This window comes from Tauraco erythrolophus, chromosome 2 (assembly GCF_009769465.1).
Source record: "Tauraco erythrolophus isolate bTauEry1 chromosome 2, bTauEry1.pri, whole genome shotgun sequence".
NCBI classification, from domain to species: Eukaryota; Metazoa; Chordata; class Aves; order Musophagiformes; family Musophagidae; genus Tauraco; species Tauraco erythrolophus.
Genome location: NC_141466.1, coordinates 24,828,389 through 24,848,052, shown reverse-complemented (window position 1 = coordinate 24,848,052; position 19,664 = coordinate 24,828,389). Strand labels below are relative to the sequence as shown.

The 19,664-nt window shown below is 33.4% G+C and overlaps 1 protein-coding gene across 2 annotated transcripts in view; it reads right to left on the bottom strand.

The window, feature by feature from the left end:
• ASCC3 (activating signal cointegrator 1 complex subunit 3) overlaps positions 1–19,664 on the bottom strand; it is a 280,986-nt gene that overhangs the window by 157,837 nt on the left and 103,485 nt on the right. For both annotated transcript variants that reach the window (XM_086631271.1, XM_086631272.1), the window contains exons 11-13: positions 17,864–18,028; positions 6,370–6,546; positions 3,352–3,423 (exon numbers count right to left, since the gene is read on the bottom strand). In XM_086631271.1, the coding sequence (XP_086487397.1) occupies positions 3,352–3,423; positions 6,370–6,546; positions 17,864–18,028 (414 nt within the window). The remainder of the gene's footprint in view (positions 1–3,351; positions 3,424–6,369; positions 6,547–17,863; positions 18,029–19,664) is intronic.

The following is a 19,664-nucleotide window of genomic DNA, read 5'->3' as shown; positions in this document are numbered from 1 at the left end:
CAAAAACCCTAGGAAACTCAGTAGGGTAAGCCATCTATCAATATATCTTTCCTCAAGTTAAACAAGAGAATTGTGCTCTTAGACAAATGTTATAGCTTCAGTTGCATTCAGTAATTCAAAGTGAAGCCTACAAATGAGATATCTCATTAGTTTGAGCAGATGGATCAAAATTAAAGGCTGAATCACCAACTATTAATTTCCCAGTAGCCAGGAAGAGCTTGAAGTCTTGCAGAGGATGACTGTTGAAAAATCAACATAAGAAACTTCTCTCCATCTGTCAAAACACATGCCTGTAGAACACAACTACCTCCTACCAGCCTTAGTCTTAAAAAATGAAAACACACGTACATCTATTAAAACACATGAACATGTAACCTCAGTCAAGCATTACACTGTAACCTATAACATGACAGGGGCACACCAGCGTGACTTCCATAAGAGTAAACTACTCAGTTCTGGCATGGCAGAATTCTTTGAAAATGAGTTAGCAGAACTGTACAAAAACAATGTTGAATTTAATTTATTAAGTCATTCCGAAGACTCTGGTAAAGAATCTTAAAAGAGACAACACTGTGCAAGTTTGATGGCCACAGGAAAGTGCACATTAACTAATGGAACTTTAGAAGCGGGAAAGCCTTTTTCTCTGATTTTGATATTTCTTTCCTGTGTTTCAGTAGAAATTAGAACAGGTAGGTTTTTGGCTCTCTGGAGCACTCCTAATGAGATCTGTGTCTGTCACACACTACTCCCTGAATAGTTATAAAATTCCAACCATTTCCTGAATTCCATACAGATATACAACTGCCACGGATTTTTTTTTTTTTCTGAAGTATTAGGGAGGGCAATGTGTTAATATATCTTTCTAAGAAGTATATTTAGAAATAACCACAGATTTTTAAAAAAGCAAACAAACTTTACACACAGAGAATGTAAATAAACACAAATTTCGAGGATAACTCAAGTTAAGAAAGGTAACAGAGCATGATGGTTACAGACTACCATGAACGTGGACACAAGGTAATGGACTTCCAAAAATTAAGAAGATTGGAAGAAGGTGATAACTTTAGAAGATCAAAGACTATTCTCAAAATTGTGAAAAGACACTAAAGAAAACCTTCCTAGCATAGTATTCATCATATTCACTCATAATATTAATCTTCCACTATGGGGTAGGAATTTAATTGTAGATATTTTTGGGTTTGCACCTTTTTTTTTTTAACATATGCAGTTAGCTTAATGATTAGACAGATCATTTATCATTGCACATGCATTAAAAGGAAAAATCTCTAATTTTCAGTATGTAGTACAATCCTACATACTATAATTAATTGTATTATATAATAAGCTGATATGCTTGATTCTGCATTGTCAGAGACTGTATACCAATGTTTGTATATCATTCATTTCAGGATATGAATGTTTCATAAGTATCAAGACCAATACATTTGAAATACTCTGAAGAAAGGTCCAGTGTAACAGGTTGGTATTTAGACTTGTATTTAAGAAAGTTCTGCAACATAGCAAAACAAACATTTTCAAGGAAGGAAAATGCTTAACATTTACAATCAATTGAATCAAATTAACCAAAGCGTTCTGAAACCAAATCAACATTTATATAGGAAGGGAAACCACCCTTCTACTTTGTCTGAAGATACAGTCCTTATTCGGTTGTCAGTTGAGAACATAATTTTCAGAAACTGAGATCAGCAAAAGCGTCAGCTGCTGAAACTGTAACATTAAGTAGACAGCAGTTCTTCACTTGACCTCTTTCAGCTGTATGTCATGCCTTAAAACAAAACACTCACGCATTCAGCTGCTAGTACAGGAACTAAAAACTATTCTCAAGGAAAGCTACAAAAACATCTGCTAGAATTGCAGAATTTATTGCACTTGAATTTTTCAAATAATATTACATATGTTTACAGACAGTTTTTTCCTCAGTGTGAAGAAAAGAGAGGGGAAGAAAGTTGCAATAAATACACTGGAAAAGCACGCAATTTCCTGCTGGGAATCCAAGATATGCTACTCATTTAGACATACTGATTTAAAGAATCTGCTACTTGTAGATTTATCTACAGCAAGTGAAAATACATAAAATCATAACAAGAAATGACAGATAAGCAATGAAATGTTAGCTTAACTGTAACTAAACAACTAAATGTTAGCAACACTATAAGTAACAGTGTTAGGAATTTGGTAAGGTACATGCACAATTGACAATGAGGAAAAAATAAACTAAAGTTTCCTTGGTACTGCCAACAAATTTTATTAACAGTCTTCAGTCAGGAAAATATCATTTTCATACGCAATCTTCACGAAAGTTTTCTGAATGTAACAACAGTAACTGCTATAAACAAGAGAAGGTAAGTGGAAGAATGGTGTTAAAACTGGGAGAGCAGGAGGACTAAGAAGCTGTTGATGAAGTTTTTTTATCCCTCCAAGTCATAAATCCACTGTTCATCTTTCAAAAAACACCACAACCTGAATTTTATGTGAAAAGGGGGAAATGTGAAATTCTTAGTGGGACTATGTGGGAAAGAGTTTCCCTCTTTTACATATAGGTTATTTAGTGAAAGCCTCTTCAAGGATCACAGTGCACTAGCTTTTCTTCCCGCTCCGAACAGGTATCTGCTACAACCACTGCTGCTCACGCTGCTGCATGTGCAAAGTTCTAACAAAAATGAGACGTTGTGTGTGGGTGATGCAGGAGCGCAATAACAACAGAATGATAAACTATTCAAGCAAATGAGTTAAGCCCACAATCTTACTGAAGGGGAATATCAGACTGGAAAATTCACTGCAGAAACCTCTATTGTAAAGCAAAATGAAGAATTACTTCCTTTAAAAAGAAAATAAAACACAAATCCCAGGATATTTCAAACGACAGACGCTGATCCCTTGTGCACCATGTCTTGAACACTCTGCATAATTCTCAGCCCTCATCGCTAACAGGAGATAATAGAATTTGAAAGATATGGGAAAGGCTAAGAATAACAACTAAGTGCTATATTTTTTCTTTTTTTAATCATTAAGTGTACCTAAGTGTTAGGTCTCTAAAGCACATGCATTGTTATTTTAAAAAAATGACATAAACATACATTAATTAGTTAAGGGATATATAAAGTACCAGGAATTTTCACCTTAGCTAGAAGCCAATACTATTTAGCCTGTTTAGATTTTCTTGCATGCTGTTCCTATAAAATGTTTTCAAGATCAGAGATGACCTCCTAAGTGGCATATCTCAAAATAACAATAATAATACAATAATAAAAACTGTTAATACATTGTTATAATGATCAAAACTGATTTCTTTACGTGTTCTGAATGTAAACTAAAGCAAAAAATAAATACCTGGTGTCCAGCCATTATTTGCTTCAGTACATTTTCATAACATACTTCATCCATATGATTCAGCTGCTGCACCTGAAAAACCAACATCATACTTCATATCGAAAGTATTTCTATCTTTATGTATTTTCTACCACATATCAAGCAACTTACAATGATCCATGAAAGAAAAATGTGATTATGCAATTAAATTTACAATATACTGATTCCCACTCTTAACAATATCATTTTAGTATTCTTATATTCGCAAATAGAACATGAAAATAAGTAGATAAAATATGAGGAAGGGCAGTGGATAAAGAAATTATTACATGATTTTTTTGTGTTGTTTTTAATGACTAAAGAGATATAACCCAAGTCTATTCTATAATTTATCTGTTTAAGGATTTATCATATTAAGGATTCTTACTTCTATAGGATATTGATAAAATATCCATTTAATACATCATCTTATCTAACGTAAAGTTCTTCCATTTAGTAATATAAAAATAGTTTTAACATTGCAGATACACATATCCAGGAAATTACTGATTGTCAGCTTTTTTGCCTCAGAGAACTGAAATTTCTTCATAGTTGGGTCATGCATGGGGAAAGGCGGGAGTATCATGTACAGTCTCCAATTATGGATAAATAAATTGTTTCAGGAAAGTTGCAAAATAAAGAGTTTACCTGAAATAAAAAGTATTCTTCAAGAGACTAAAGATTATTTTTCTATTTTTTTATTCATCCCAATACAAATAGCATGTATCTACTTGAATGCACCTCGGTATTAATATTGTGACAAATTAAAATAAATACATGAAGTTCAAAATCACAGTAATCCATTCTTCATTGTGCATTCTTGTTCTATAACCAAATTTTTTTGACACAAATAAATGTTTTACAAGAGCAAAGCATCTAAAAAATTCAAAAATGGAAATTTAGTACTTGCAGTTATCTAGAACAGCTGAAAGTTGAAAAACACAGCTTTAAAACAGCTTTAGAGGGAAGAAGAGAACATTCATATTTGGAATCGTACAAATATAGCAACAAAAAGACGAGACAACACGGATATCTGTGCAAGAGGCAAGTAGCCAGCCTAATTATTCTGAAAATGAGAGGTTAGCATTTTAATTAGTTATTTTTTCAAATAATAACAAGTGAAAATCATTAAGGAGAAACATACACAGGCAGTGCATAAATACACATGTGGACATAGAGATATACACATACATACAAATGTAACTTTATGTATTCTTTGCATCTATTCCTAAAGAGGAAAACATAAACATGCATAAATTAAAAATAACTGACATCAAATAAAAATATCTGACATTAACAGACCTCCAACTGAAGAAGCCAAACTTTAGTCTTGGTCCCACATGCTCTAAGACTTTCAACGTACAGAGTTTTAAGAGCTTTCCTGGCTAACTTCTATGCATAAGAAATACATGATGCTGTTCTTGCCTTTGAAATCTTGCCTACGGTTTGCATGTGATTCTGCAAATCACTAATCCGCTCCAATTTTTTTTGGAGGTTTTTGGATGAATGATGTCAGAAACCTGTGGCAAAGCATCTACCTCAAGTAACTAAGAGCCTTCCATCTTCTTGAAACTCATCAGTGTGGACATAGACATAGCATTGATAGCACTTGCTGATGTTCTGTGGGTTCTTACATCGCTTTCTTCCTCTCATACAGACCAGAAAGATATTGATATTGGCAATAATTTGGCAGCTTTAGTATTAGTGTTATCCTGAATAGAATCGTTTTTCAAAGAGGCTTGATACTTTTACTTTTCATTTGCTATAATATGTATAAACTTGATGGCACAATGTATGTTACTCTATGAAATCTGTAATAATGTTCTTCTGAAAAGCAAAAACTCCTCGCTGTGGTATTACCAAAACACTCTGCCAGGTACTCACATTTCAAAATAACTACTAGCTTCTAATATTTCCTCATCTCCTCGTGTTTTTTTTTTTTTAGAAAATGTACCGTTTTTTGAGTAATTTCAAATTTTATAGGATTATTTGTATATTTCTTTGATTTTTAAATTCCTAAAGTAAGTATGAAGAAATTAAGTTTTTTCTTTTTTCTTACCATACAGTGGAAGTAAACTAAATATTCAAATCAAGTATCAGGAAAAGATTAAAGAAAAGAAACAGCAAATAACAGTGAAGGTACTCGAAACAATTAATGAAGGTTAAAATATGCAAATCATGGTAAGCACCATACGGTAAACTATTCTTGTGTGTATAGACTTGAAACGGCTCCCTACAGTTGTAAAATAAGCTTTTCCTGCATTGCAGAGGGAATGAACTACTTAAATAATCGACTAAGAAAGGCAATGTGCATTTTTACAAAAAAGAAAAAAAAATTCTATTATCGATTAAGCCATTAACTTTTGATTGAAAATGTTCTGATTTATATATTAAATTGAATCATAGCAGAATAAGATTTTCTAAAAGTTGAGCTATATACACTTTAATTATCACCTAGTGAGATGCACAGGAAATCTTATGGAGAAGTGTGTGAATTAATTCCTATATTAAAAGAAGAATTATAATTTACGTGTCAAGTGGCACTGCACTTATGATTTTTAATGAGACTATTATACCTGACCATGGCCTTAATGCTTCCCAAAATGAGCAAGAGCACAAAAAGTAAATAAGCTTATTTAGGGACTTTAGTGTGTTTTCTATCGGATGTGCACATATAATAGCTAATGGCTTAGCATGCTAAGGATTTTATCAATAATTTATAACTAACTAGTTTTAATGCATGTCATATTAATATATATAGATTTCATAAATGAATATTTTATTACAATATTCCTCATGCACCCTTGCAGCCAAACAAGTATTATAACCTGAGGAAATACGACTCTTAAAGCATCTTTTAATTATGTTTATCTTTATAGAGAAGAAAATATGTTTCATAAAACACCTGCAGCATAACAAACCAGTGCCCCCTACACATACGTATGTGAAGCATGATCAAAACAAATAGTAACCCTTTCTTTGGCATTCATGATTCTTTACCTTATTGGTTGTCTTAATTCCTATAAAGGTTTGTCCCAGAGGTACAGGTCGGAAACGGCCATCAAAGTAAAATAGTCCAATGCAGGGATTGACGTGTAGAAATGTAGCAACATCAAGATAATTGGGTAATGTAGCTGAAAGGCCCAAAATCCTAATCATACTTTGTGTAGACTCAACCTATTAAAAAAACAGAAAACCTGTAGATGATTCAATTGTTTAAGCCAAGGAATCAATCAAAGAGTTTTAAAATAATGTGAAAGAAGCATTTAATACTTTCTACAAAAGGTGAACAATAGATGCGAGTTAGTGATTGCTCTGTACTGAAGAAATCAGAGTACTCTGTAATTCCATCAAATTTTGCTTATTCATCTTTCTATTTTATTGTACTTTTGCCCTCCAAAAGGTTATTAACTGACATGGAGGAACAATAGCAGTAAAACTGCCTTTGTTAAAAAGGGACAGTCCAATTTATAGGCAAAACTGGGACAGATAATTTGGTATCATTTCTTTCTTAGTCCAAATCACACCACGATTCTGAAAAGAAAGAAGAATGTAATTCATATTAGTCCTGTCTTGGCTTTTGCTTAGACCTTTCTACAACTCTCAGACAATTTATTCTAGTTCATTACTATCTGAATTTCTCCAGTATGTAGCAGCACTTCTGCAGAGTTGAAGATATTTAAATACCAAGAAGTCACTCTGTAAAAGACTTTTTTTTTTCTTTAATGCCCCAAATGTTTGCATTACATGCCTTGCCATTGAATAGGGGACAGAAATGGTGCTTTACAATGAAATACTCTGTTCCACATAAAAGCCTGCATATCATATTTATTGCTAGGTAATTTTCAAAAAGACTCGAATAAGGAAAGTATGCAAGAATTTTCCCATTTCCTTCTGGAATATTAAAAGCTGTGTAGGCTGGCTTACAACTTTCTTACTACCATAATTATTTAGAAGTGAAGTTCACTGTAATTTTCATCAAAAGGGTTTTTATACAGTATAACTGAAGTCATATACAAGATTCTCAACTTGTCTCAAATGTGCGAATGTCTCATGATGAGTAAGGCTGATAACTTCTACCTGGCTAAAGCCTCTTCAAAACAATATGAGGTTTTACTCAGAATATAGATTTTGAATCACTCAGGTGTTTTGAGTTAAAGCGAAAGGAAGTGCCATGTAATTAAAACAGATGAACTAAAAGTTTTCAAAAAGGATTACTAAAAAGCATATGAAGAGCATTCTTAAGGAAGATAAAATATACCATGTCATAACATGGACCTGGCGAATAACGAGCACATCAAAATAATAAACCAAATCCCAAAAGAAGCTACCCTCCACAACTCCACAGACATCAAGCAGACAAAGTAAATCACTACATTGCCTGATAATGGACATGTTCCTTGGCAAAAATGTGGATGCTTAAACTGTGGATGCAACCAACTAAACGACACAGAAAACCTGCTGATTGACCCTGCTGCACTTATAGAAAGATCAGCTTTGCAAAGGAAAGCCCATGTACAACAAAATCGTGTATGTAAATGCAAATTTTGAGATGACTGAGACAAATGAGAGATTTAATTTTCAAAAGTCTTCCATCTGCAGGGAACAAAAGCAGCATTCACCCTTGAGAATACAAATAAGCATTATCAGTTCTTACACATCTTTTAATAACTGCATTATGTGATGACTTAAGGGTTATAAGTCTCAACCACACAGTTTTGAGGTGTTTGAGGTTTGGGTTTATTTCGGAAGAGGGGGAGTGAGTGGCTTTCTTTTTGTTTGCGCATTTTTGTGGGTTTGGTTTGGTTTTGGCTGTGTCCCCTGGAGCACCACCTCCTTCTGTGCTGACCTTGGTGTCTGTAGGGCTGTTTCTCACACTTTTTTCCCCCTCACTCCTCTCTCTCTCAAACGCCGCACAGTGTTTTTACTCTTTCTTAAAGACACTTTTACAGAGGCAGCACCACCGTGGCTGCTGGGCTGAGCTGTGCCCTGCGGTGGGTCAGCTGGAACCAGCTGTGTCCGTGTTCTGGACACGTGCATCCAGTAGAAAAGTTTAATTTACTTAATGTTTATACTTTTTTTTTAAAAAAAACTTGAATCTGTAAGAACAGTAACCGGCTGCTGATATACTTCTCCTGCACTTTGTTCATAATCACCTGATAATAAGTACAACAAACTGAAAGCTGAGCTCCAATCTGGAAAATGTTATTTGATTTTGCTAAATTCAATAACAACTTTTTTCAAATCTCCTAAGAGCCTCAAAGCACTAGTTTGAAAATGCGCTCAGTTCCACCTGAAGGTAGGAAAGCATTTCAAGTATTTAAACAATTAACAAGAACTCTGCTTAATCACCATGGAAGTATGAATTTTTACAGCAATTGACTGTAAGCTGTAGGCTCACAGTTTTCTTTCAAAATATAAACAATGCCTAGAGAACAGTTACAGTTTTGTGAGACTTGCCACTTTCAAAACCTTTGTAAAAAGAAGCCATTTAACTTCACTGATGTGGCAGGTGGCCCTTGAGTTAAGGAGATGAGTGAAAACCCTGAATTATAACTCCACATGAAAACTGCAGCAGAGAGCTAACACGAGCAAGTAATTAAAAGTACTAATATGTATAGCAGATTTTTAAACAAAATAGATTTTTGCATATTTTGTATTACAGTTTACACATATTTGTGCATATGTATATAGTGCCTACGTAACTTTTTTGATTTATAAATTTAAAATTTACAAATTATTCAGACAATTTGTTTTCTATCAAGCCACAAAAATCAAGTCAGAGTACTAAGAAATCAGGCAATAATGTCTTTTGATCTATAGTAATGTTTTCTTAGTCTTCATAATTAAATAAAGACTATTAAGACTCTAAATCATTCCATCAATTTCTTTAACTTCTTTCAAGGCTATCCAAACAAAAAGTCTTTACTTTTTACCATCTAATTTTCTATTCACTTAGCCACACAAAATATCAATAATTAATAGATATTAAAAAAAATAACCAAGAACCAAAAAAGGCACATCTACCCTAAAAGACAAAATGTATCATAACAACTTTCCCAATTATTTTATGCTTACATCAAATTAAAACTGTAAACTAAAACTCCGCGTGACTGCACATCATCATATACATATACAGAATGAGTTTTGTTTATTCTTTTAATTATACATGGCAATATATCAACAACAGTGACTAAAACTGTGATAAACTTAAAATCAAAATTACCCAAATATGCAACCATAACACATGATTTTTTTTTTTACTTTTTCTCTGTGATTGTAACTCAATTTCAACTATTTATCCATTATTCATCTATTCAAGCAATATATAGACTTTATTTTTCATAATGGCTTTTAGAATTCTAACCCATTTTTGGAACAGAGTTCTCTGCATACATTTTTCAAATACTTTTCTGACTTTCCTTTGAAGAGCAAGCATTAGTATGTTTTGCTCTCAGATGCTTATAAAGAAAAGTAAGTCTTGAAAGTGTGCAGATGGCCTTTGTAAATACAATCCATTCAAACACTGATGTTTTTCAAGTGCTGAATCACTTATTACTTGGTCCTAGAAGTCCCAATTAGAGATGATACTTTCATATACAACATACTATGAACATGTCTTTTCCTGAAACTGCATTAAAAATTACCGAAAAGACATTTTGGATGACAAAGTTTTCTGTTTACATTCTCTGTCACTGGCTGGTGTTATGGAGCTAAGCGCATTTTCTTCACTACTGGCACACAGTCTCAAAGATATTAATCTTCATATGTGTATAATTATCTCAGTAAAAATATAAGCATCATTTGAACTTACAAGGCTTTCTTAGGAAAACTGAACTGTCATAGTATTTACACATCATGTTCTTTGAAAGCTTTACTATATTGTATTGATTTGATGTTATACTGGAACTAAAAATTAAAATTGCCATAACTATATTTAATTGACATATCTAATTAGTATATCTAATTCAAAAGCATTCATGATGGCATGTGGAGAATTGACAGCATGTTCACCATACACGTTCTTAGGACACAATTATAACACCATGAAATTCCAAGTACACGGAAAAAAACCCCAGAAGATAGCTATCCAGTACCAATCTCCACACTCAAGCATCATCTGCGTTTACACTGTAAATGATAAAGGATCAGGTATAAGAAGTGCCTCTCTGGATTGTAAATTGATCACAGCAGGATCATTTTCTTACTAATAGGTTTTAAGATTTGCATAACATCTCATTACATTTCACTCGCCACTTGAGAGCATACAGAATATGCATAGAGATACTCTTTTATCTGACTTCTAAAGTTCTTCCTGAACTTTGTGATCTTGGCGGTCTTCCCATTTCCATGTATTAAATATTACATTCACAGAATGAATTACAATCAAGCTGGAAAGCGTATCCCTCATTGCTCAACTCCAGCACAGAATTAAGTGAAGCACGCAAGTTTACATATTCTAATCTTTGAAGAACTGTCCACTGTTTAGAAATTAATCTGATATTCAGATGACCCAAGATCACTTCAACACACCCTCTTACAGTCTGTATGCCCTTCAGATGTACCCTAAAGACAAGATACACAGAAAATTAGCCACAAGCATTTCAGTCTAGAGGTGCAAGAAGATGAATTCTTAACTTAGGTTCCTGAGTTCCCTGCTCAACAGTGGTAAGAATAAAGTACTGCATACAGGGATTCACATTAGTTATTAGTCAGATACCACCCTCCCCACAGAACGGCCCTAAGTCTCAGCCTCTCACAAGATCTATGTTTTTCCTATTATCCAAAAAGATGGAAAAAAAGAAAGGAAAAAAAAGGAATCCTTAGAACATTAAAAAAAAAAAAGAATTAAATGTCTTTCAAAATGACTAAAAAGGGAGTTTGTTAGAATGTTTCACTAGTGTTTACTTGTTTATTGATATCTTGTTTACTAATGAAAGAATTAAGAAGTTGTTAATCAGTCCACATAGGTGTTAACTTCCTAGTTTTCGGAACAGAAATGGAAAAAACAGTTAAATTGTAAAATCAAAAGTACATAGTAAAAATGCAATTACTAATACTGTTCTGAAGATTCTACATAGGACGTTATCTACAACTCCAACACTCTGCACAGAATGCATTTGTTACTAGGCAACCATCTAGTTAAGTAATTTTATAAATTAGTTTTACTCTGCTTCCAATGAACCCTGAAAATACTGTGATCTCAGTCCTCCATTTAGAACATATTTAAAAATCTAGAGGTACTGAAAAAATGTAACCATGCAGAAAGCACTATTAGAAGCCATATTATTTTCCCTCAGCAAAATATTAAGTATGCAATACTTTGCCTTAAGAAATAACATTTTGAATATACCTATTAAGAGATTTCTATGCCCTGCACAGTGCCATGTCAGTTTTTCTTGAACGACAGAATGCCTTTTCATGCTATGCTTACTGTTTTGTTCCAATTTAAGAAACAAAAAGAAGTATGAACCCTTCTACAAATCAGTTTAACTGCTTTGCCATATGAAATCACTATTACCTTTTAAACTCCATGAATATATCATGAACATGGAAAAATGTTCACATATCAATAACAAAAAATGACATGTAGAATGACTTCTTGACATCACTTCCATGCGAAGTAATAGAAAAACTTCTGGAGATTTATTTAAATATCTGATACCTAACATTTTCCAAAGAAATGGAGATTAGATTTTGTTTTAAAACAGTATGTTTTTTAAAAAAGTCATTTTTACACAACTACAAGGTTGCCAGAAAAGATAACAAGATAAATCTAGACTCATGTAAGGCATTAGACATACAGCTCCACACCATACTGTTTAAAAATAACATCACAGACTAGCAAGAAAACATGTATTAAATTTATCGCAAGCTGATGAACTGACAGATTTTAAAGAGAATGTATAATTGAAAAACAGCAATTAAAAAGAGATGCCTCTAATTGCTTTCTAAGTCTGACTCTATTCAATAATTTTATCCATGATATGCAGTAAATAAAAAATAACTAGTGACAAGAAAAGCAGGTGATTGGCAGAATTAATATAACTGATGTATGCATCAGCCATACAGATAAATCTAGGTTGATGGTCCCATTCAAACTAAATTTCTTTTAACTTAACTCATTCTAAACCAGAACACAACTGCAAAACGAGACATCATTCTCAAGAAACATTCTTATAGCAACAAGTGAATCCTGCAGCAACTATAAAGAGGTTTGTCTGAAGACTCAGAACAAGCATCTGAACAAGCATCTGAACGCAAGCTCTGAAGATGATGTGTTAGCAAACTAAGTACATGGCAATTCTTAGAGGTATAAAAAGGATAGAACTGAGTAATAGGAGGAAAATGCTCTACCTCTGTATATGCCACAACCGAAACTAACACAAAAGTTCTATACTTAGTTTTGTTGACATTATAAGGAAGTGAAAAGAGTCTCACCACATTATAGTTGGAAACAAACAAACAAAAAAATCATTGTAGAGGTATCAGTAAGCTTGTGGGGTTTTTCCTGTAATAGAAGATGCTGAGAAACTTGATTAGCCTATGCAAGGAATATCAAAGAGACAAAAGACTAACAGCAATCACTCAAGATGAGAAATGAAGAACCAAATGAAATGCCAATACCATTCCAAACCCAAAAGGCACATAAAGGAACTACAGTGAGCTACCATTAGACACAAGATACATAGATCTAATCAGCTGGTTTTTGGTCATTAGCTATCAGCCTTGCCTGTGGTTGTTTTTTTCTATCTATTTATTCATTATTTTATTTTATTTATTTCGGACTGCTCAAATTTTCTTAATCAAGAATGGGGTTCCAAATACATAAAAATTCCTAATTTGAAAACAATTAAGCATTTGGCTTTGGGTGAACTTGTTTGCTTCTGATTTCTAGTAAGGAGGTAAGAGGGAAACAAAATGATAGAAAAAAGAGGTAGAGGAGATAATGGAAATTGAAAATGCATGGAGAGCAAGGAAAACTACATGACAGTAGAGAGGGAAAGTTTATTTAAGTAAGGTGTCATGAGGAAAGAACGCTCAGAAAGGAATCATAAGAATTTCCAGGGGAAGAAGAACTCCACCATCTCATGGCCACTGCAGCCAAGGCTGCCTTTGATCTTCACATCCCCAGCGAGCCCCTCCCTTGTTGGTGAGTATGGAGTACAGAAAGCACTTCTCCTTGTTGGCTCCTCTATGACCTGGAGGAGGAAGTTCTCATCAATGCACTCCAGAAACCTCCTGGATTGCTTGTCCTGCTGTGTCGTCCCACCACTAATTTATGTAGCAACTTTGATGATGTAACACAAAAACATAAAGTAATTGAAACTTAACTTTGAAGAATAAGACTGTGATAAGAACAGTATTTGTGTGTCTAAGACAGGAGTTTCAGTTCCCCCAAATCCGAGAAGTCTTTTATTATGGATTTTCTTTTCTTTAATTTATCATTCACATAGTTGAGAGAAGGTATCAAAACTCACATATCACTCAAGTATAATATTCAGTATGCTTTTTGTGAAAAAATACCCATAAGCAGCAAAGAATTCATCAAAACCTCTGAATAATTATGACAAAATAATTCAGTGTTCTTTAAAAGTGGTCACTTTTTTTCTTTCAAGCTAATAAGCTTAATAGATACTACAGAAGTGTGGAAAGTTTGATTAAAAAGTTTAAGCATTTCAGTTTTACATCCGCATTATGCTTTAGACTAAAACTTTAAACATCAAAGCTATAAATTATATTCAAAGAAGTTGTTTGATGTTATACCTACAATGTATAACAGAGCTCAAAGCAATTTTACCACCAAAATGTTTAGCAAAGTCAATTTAAATCACTTGCAAAAAGTGATTTCTCTAAAATTTGAAAAGTGCAAACATGCACGAAAATGCTGTTCATTCTGCTATAAGTAAAACTGTCAGCAAAAATATATGCTCCTTCCAGGTTTTCAAAAAAAACTGATTCTAAAAAGTGCCATAAGTTAAAATGAACATGTTAAAGTCTTACAGTAAGTGGTGTGACTCAGTGTTCATTTGGGGGAAAGTAAAACCATAATTCAAGTATTTTGAGGTAGAAATTAGGACAGACCTGCTAATGCATTAGGATATTCCTGTTTCGAGAATGTATTTGGATAGGTATATATGTAGAGCACACAAATATGGATCTCAAAACATTCTTTTCTGGCATAGTTGTAGGCTCAAGTAGGTAGATGAACACTAATTCTCTAAAAGACAGAAAAGAATTAAAAAAAAAAAAATTGTCCGTTTTTCTATTATCTGCCATCTAAGCAAAACAACCGTCATACACTCCAACAAAACAAGAGAGATGCTTTTTCTATAAGACAGGATAACAAGTCCTGCGAAATGTAAAAGGCACTACATCATACATCGTGACCTGCACAGGAATAATGACATTGTCTCATATACAAGCTAGTGAAGCATGATGAAGTATGATGCAGATGAAACTATAGGTACACATCGTTATTAATTGAAAAGGCTGAAGTAGTATTCAAAGGAATTTATCACTGTTCTCTCTTAGAAGTGATACAAGAAATGACTGTTTCAGGTCATACCAAAAATTCAGCTACTTCAGCACACTGTCTCCCACAGTGGCCAAAAGGGACAGTACAGAAACTGGGAAAACGTCAATGATGTTTGCCAGCACAGCCCCTCGTCACTACGGCCCCCAGTCTCATCTAGTGACTATTAATCGGCAATGGATTTTTCTTTGAATTACTCATCTGGTCACTTCATGAATCCCTCCACTACAAATGAAGAAAAACTAGTCAATATTTCTGACGTCTTACACCAGCACACAAATTGCATGACTGATTTCAGTAATTACTGCAGTGGTGTAATTGACGTAAGCATATTTTAGACTGATGATGTCTACATTTTTTTGTGTGTGTGTTTTGTTTTTCTTTTTTTTTTTTTCAAGAACTGAACAATTATTCTTACCTCCTGTGCGCATGAATTTTGAATGAGTATGATGTTACTACAGATATCAGTGAAAAATACGTTCTAAAACCACTTTGAGAAGGGCTGGAGAGGAGCTTCATGTTTCATACAGAACCATCAAAGTCAGAAGGACATTCTCCAGGGATAGGCTGAATATCTTGGACTTAGCTCCTGCTCCAGGGACTTTTATGAATTTGTATCAAAAACATAAAACAGAACTATGAGCAGGGAATAGAACCAAAGAAATGTTATCAAATATTTTTTCTTTGCAAAATATCATTAAAATATTATTAGATATGATATTTTTACACTTAAAAAATCTACAATAGTATTTTCCCTACACTCCAGTGAAATACTCCTGAAATCAGAAAATTTATGTTCTTTTAGTCATCAAATATAAATTCCAGTAATTTCATAATTAGTTATGGTTGTATACTGCCAACTTCATAGACCTATGCTTGCAGGCTCAGATGCTACGGTATAACATTTCGGTGTAATTTTTAAAACTAGCCCTCTTATTATTTGTTTCCATATTAAAAAGGTAAAACAGTTGTACAAAACCTCCTGTTTCTTTGTCCCCGAGCTCTCTGGGAGTCTTGCAATTCAAAATATTTTTGTCTGGAATTGTTTTCTACTGCATAATTCTAAATATTTCTACGAGTAGTTTTGTTCTCTGTTTTAACTGTGGGGGTTTTTTTTAGTGAACTATGAATTGTCCCTCTCTTCAACTACTTTCTTTTAAAGATTCCTAGTGGTCTCCGTTACTGCCTTTCTTATCAACTTAGAATAAATAAGGTCTTTAGAAAGGTGGTGATACAGTTAATTTCGAGATTTGTGTTTTGTTTTTCTTCTGAACTGTTTCACTTAAGGAATGGTTACAAATGAGTAGCTTCAATTCCAGATGAATTAAACTCCAACTTGGTAGGTAAAGCAAACCTTGAAATCCTGGAAGATTAAAGCACCCTAGAGAGCTATTTTTCAAATGAGTGTTGAAGCAAGATACTGCTATATTACAATAAACACACTAAAGGTAGGATTCAGTACCCAAGACATAATTGCCTCAAATTTTATATTCCTTAAGTTACCTGCACAGGCCTGATAATACAAAAGGAAAGGATCTATGGGAGATTTGTGTCCAAATGAAGCAGAAACAGGACGCGAAGCTGAATAATGTAGGGCAGATAAAATGCCTTGTACACATCTATTTCGGACAACTAAACCCTACAAGTCTCACAATACTTTGCATTAAAAAAATGACTGACTCTTGCAATCTAACATGAAGACAATGACCATCAAGGTCACTGCTAAAAGCAAAGATGTTTTACTTTAAAGACACCTAAGGAAAACAAGGTTATCAAAACCTTTTAAGAAAGAAAATACATCAAACATGTTAAGCTTTAGTGCCCCTGAGGGGGTCTAAACTTTAGAAAGCCTACTCTCCATTAAAAAAAAATAATCTTTCCAAGTTTAGCTGCTTCTAAGGAATCATTACTTCTGTTGTTCTCTATACAGGAAGTTTACACTCTCTGTACTAGATTACAGCAGATATACATTTTATTCTGTTCTCAGAGAAGCTGAAATCAGATGATTCAGAGAGCCTTAACAAGGTTAGCATAGCCTTACCAAGAAAAAAGTGGCTTGAAAGCTAAAAGGCTTTAAACATTTAACGTGCTACAAAAAGAGGCATAAGAATACCAATTGTGTTTATTTTTAATTTGTTACAGATTATTTGTATTGACATACTTTTGCTCTGCATGACAGAAAAGTAAAAGAATGGCGCTCTATCCTCTCCTTACCATTATTTATTTATCTTAATTCCATCCTTTTTATTCATCTCTAAATTCTACATTTTATTTTTCTTGTAAATGCACATCTCAGCATTAAGACCTATCTTATTTATTGCCTAAGTCTAAATCCTTCCCTTGCACAACATTTAAGAAAAAAACTCCACATATTATTCTTTTCTTCTTTTGCTATTTCAAATCTTGGTATTTAGAATGTACCACTAAAGCATGGTGGAAAAAAAAAAAAGGATCAATTACGCTAAAGTAGAAATTACATCGTATTTTTCTAGCAGTGCTGAAAGTTTTATGTAGGTTTAAGACACTACTCTTAATTTAAAAAAAAAAATATTCTCCTAGGAAAACTCCCAATTAAAAATCAGCATTTCTGCTAAGAAAATACTTTCAATTTTGTTTATGTTACAATATTAACTTGATCATTATTTGTTTGAAAATGTTTTAATTTTGCTGTTACATGTATTTTGTTGTTACTTGTTACTTAAATTAAGTAAACGAATTGTAAGTAAAGAAATAGCTCTGTAATAAATGATGCATCCTAGGAGTCTGATAGTTGATATAACACAGAAGAGAATGTAGGAGAAAAGAATTTTTCTTCACTCTTAGCACAGAATAGCTATAAAAGAAATTGTAAACTGCCTAAGCATTTTGATTTCACTGTCTAAGCATTTCTCCTTTTTCAATGAAATTTATCTATTCTTGACCAAAATAAAACTCTTCTGAAGGCTTTTTCACTCTTACCTGACGTAAAGTACGTGCTACTATACTTTCAAGTACTGGTCCTCTGTCTTCATGCAACAGATGAACTTCATCCAGAATCAAGAGTTTAACCAGCTGAGAGAGGGCTACATCTCCAACGCTTTTTCTTGTCACTACATCCCATTTCTCTGGCGTAGTCACAAGCATCTAGTAGAGCAGAAGAAAGAAACATGAAGCATTCACAAAGAAAAATCCAGATTCAAATTTATAAACCCTCAGTATTTTAATATACAGCAGAGTAAATGAAACGTAGAATTTTTAACTAAATTGCCAGCTTTTTCTTCCCAAACATCTGGATTTGTTTCTTCTCACAGAGTTTGATTCCAAGGTAATTTTAATACAAATTTTAGAACCAAGCGACAAATATCTTAAACCAATATTACATCCCTATTTTTCCTCTCAATAAATATTTTTCTGTAATTCCACTTAAAGATAAAAAGAACAAAGAGTAATAAATAGATTTTAACATTTAGTATTTGATGAATCCATGCTTTACACCAGAAATAATAATAGTCTACAATCAGACAAGAAAACATGCATCTGATCCCTATCAATTCTTTCATAATTGTTAATAATAAGCATGCTTTCTCTTCACTTTAGACGTTAAGAAATAAAATACTAAGACAACATACAATTCAGCCTTATAGATGATAATGCTTCTACAGCAAACATAATAATAGTAAGTCCTTATAAAACTTACACACCACACAAATGTTTTCATCTAGTCAGCATTTCCTATATGCTAAGCAGCCATGGTAGAATAATAAAACCCCCACAAATTAAAAGAGTTGACCAGATACTATCAGTATCTGATCTCAAATTTGACCAGATAACATAAACCCAACAGAATATGCAATTCATGACATTTTCTTCTCAAACAAAATTTTATTATCTGTGAAAACACAATGCACAAATACAAATGCCTTTTCCCCATATGAGAGATGCTCCAGCCCCTTCATCATCTTCATGGCCCTTCAGTGGACTCTCTCCAGTATGTCCATGTCTCTCTTCTACTGGGGAGCCCAGAACTACACACAGTACTCCACAGATAGCCTCAGCAGTGCTGAGGGGACAGACCACCTCCCTCAATCTGCTGGCAATACTTTGTCTAACGCAGTAAAGGCATTCTCGTCAGAGAAATATTTTTCCCCGCACTGCCTCACAGTATTGTTCCAGTCCAATTTTTTAGCATCAGAATGTATCTTTACTAATTACCAAGAAATACTTCTGAAGAGACTTTCTAATATTACAGAAAAGGATGTTCTTGTCCTGCAATATTTAAAACTTAACACTTGAAAGACTCTCTGAGTCACTAATATCACTGAGAAAGTGGTTGTGTGTGTGGGGTGTCTCTCTGTTTTGTTAAAATATTACTGGGTACGTTTTGCTAGCAAATATAGATTTTTCAAATGCTTGTACTCCTACAAAATAGTAGGTGTAAAAAGTATGACGGTAATTTATGAACTGAATTGTAACACTACTACAGATGCAACTGTTATCACTTTAAAATGAGCCATGTCAACCACAAAAAATTAGTAGCTGTACTTCCACAGAACATTAATTAGCAAACAGTGAGGAAATATATTTAGCAATGCGTATTAAGACTTTAAGGTGTGAAATACTACAAATGCAAGCTACTTGGCTAATTTGCTAAATCTAAATTGGTAATGTTCAGATCGCAGGTTTTTTAATGTCAGTTGTGTTATCAAGATACATATTTAAAACGATATCATTAATTTTTCTATTTCTAAGTGATAACTAAATATTCATTATAATGGTCTTC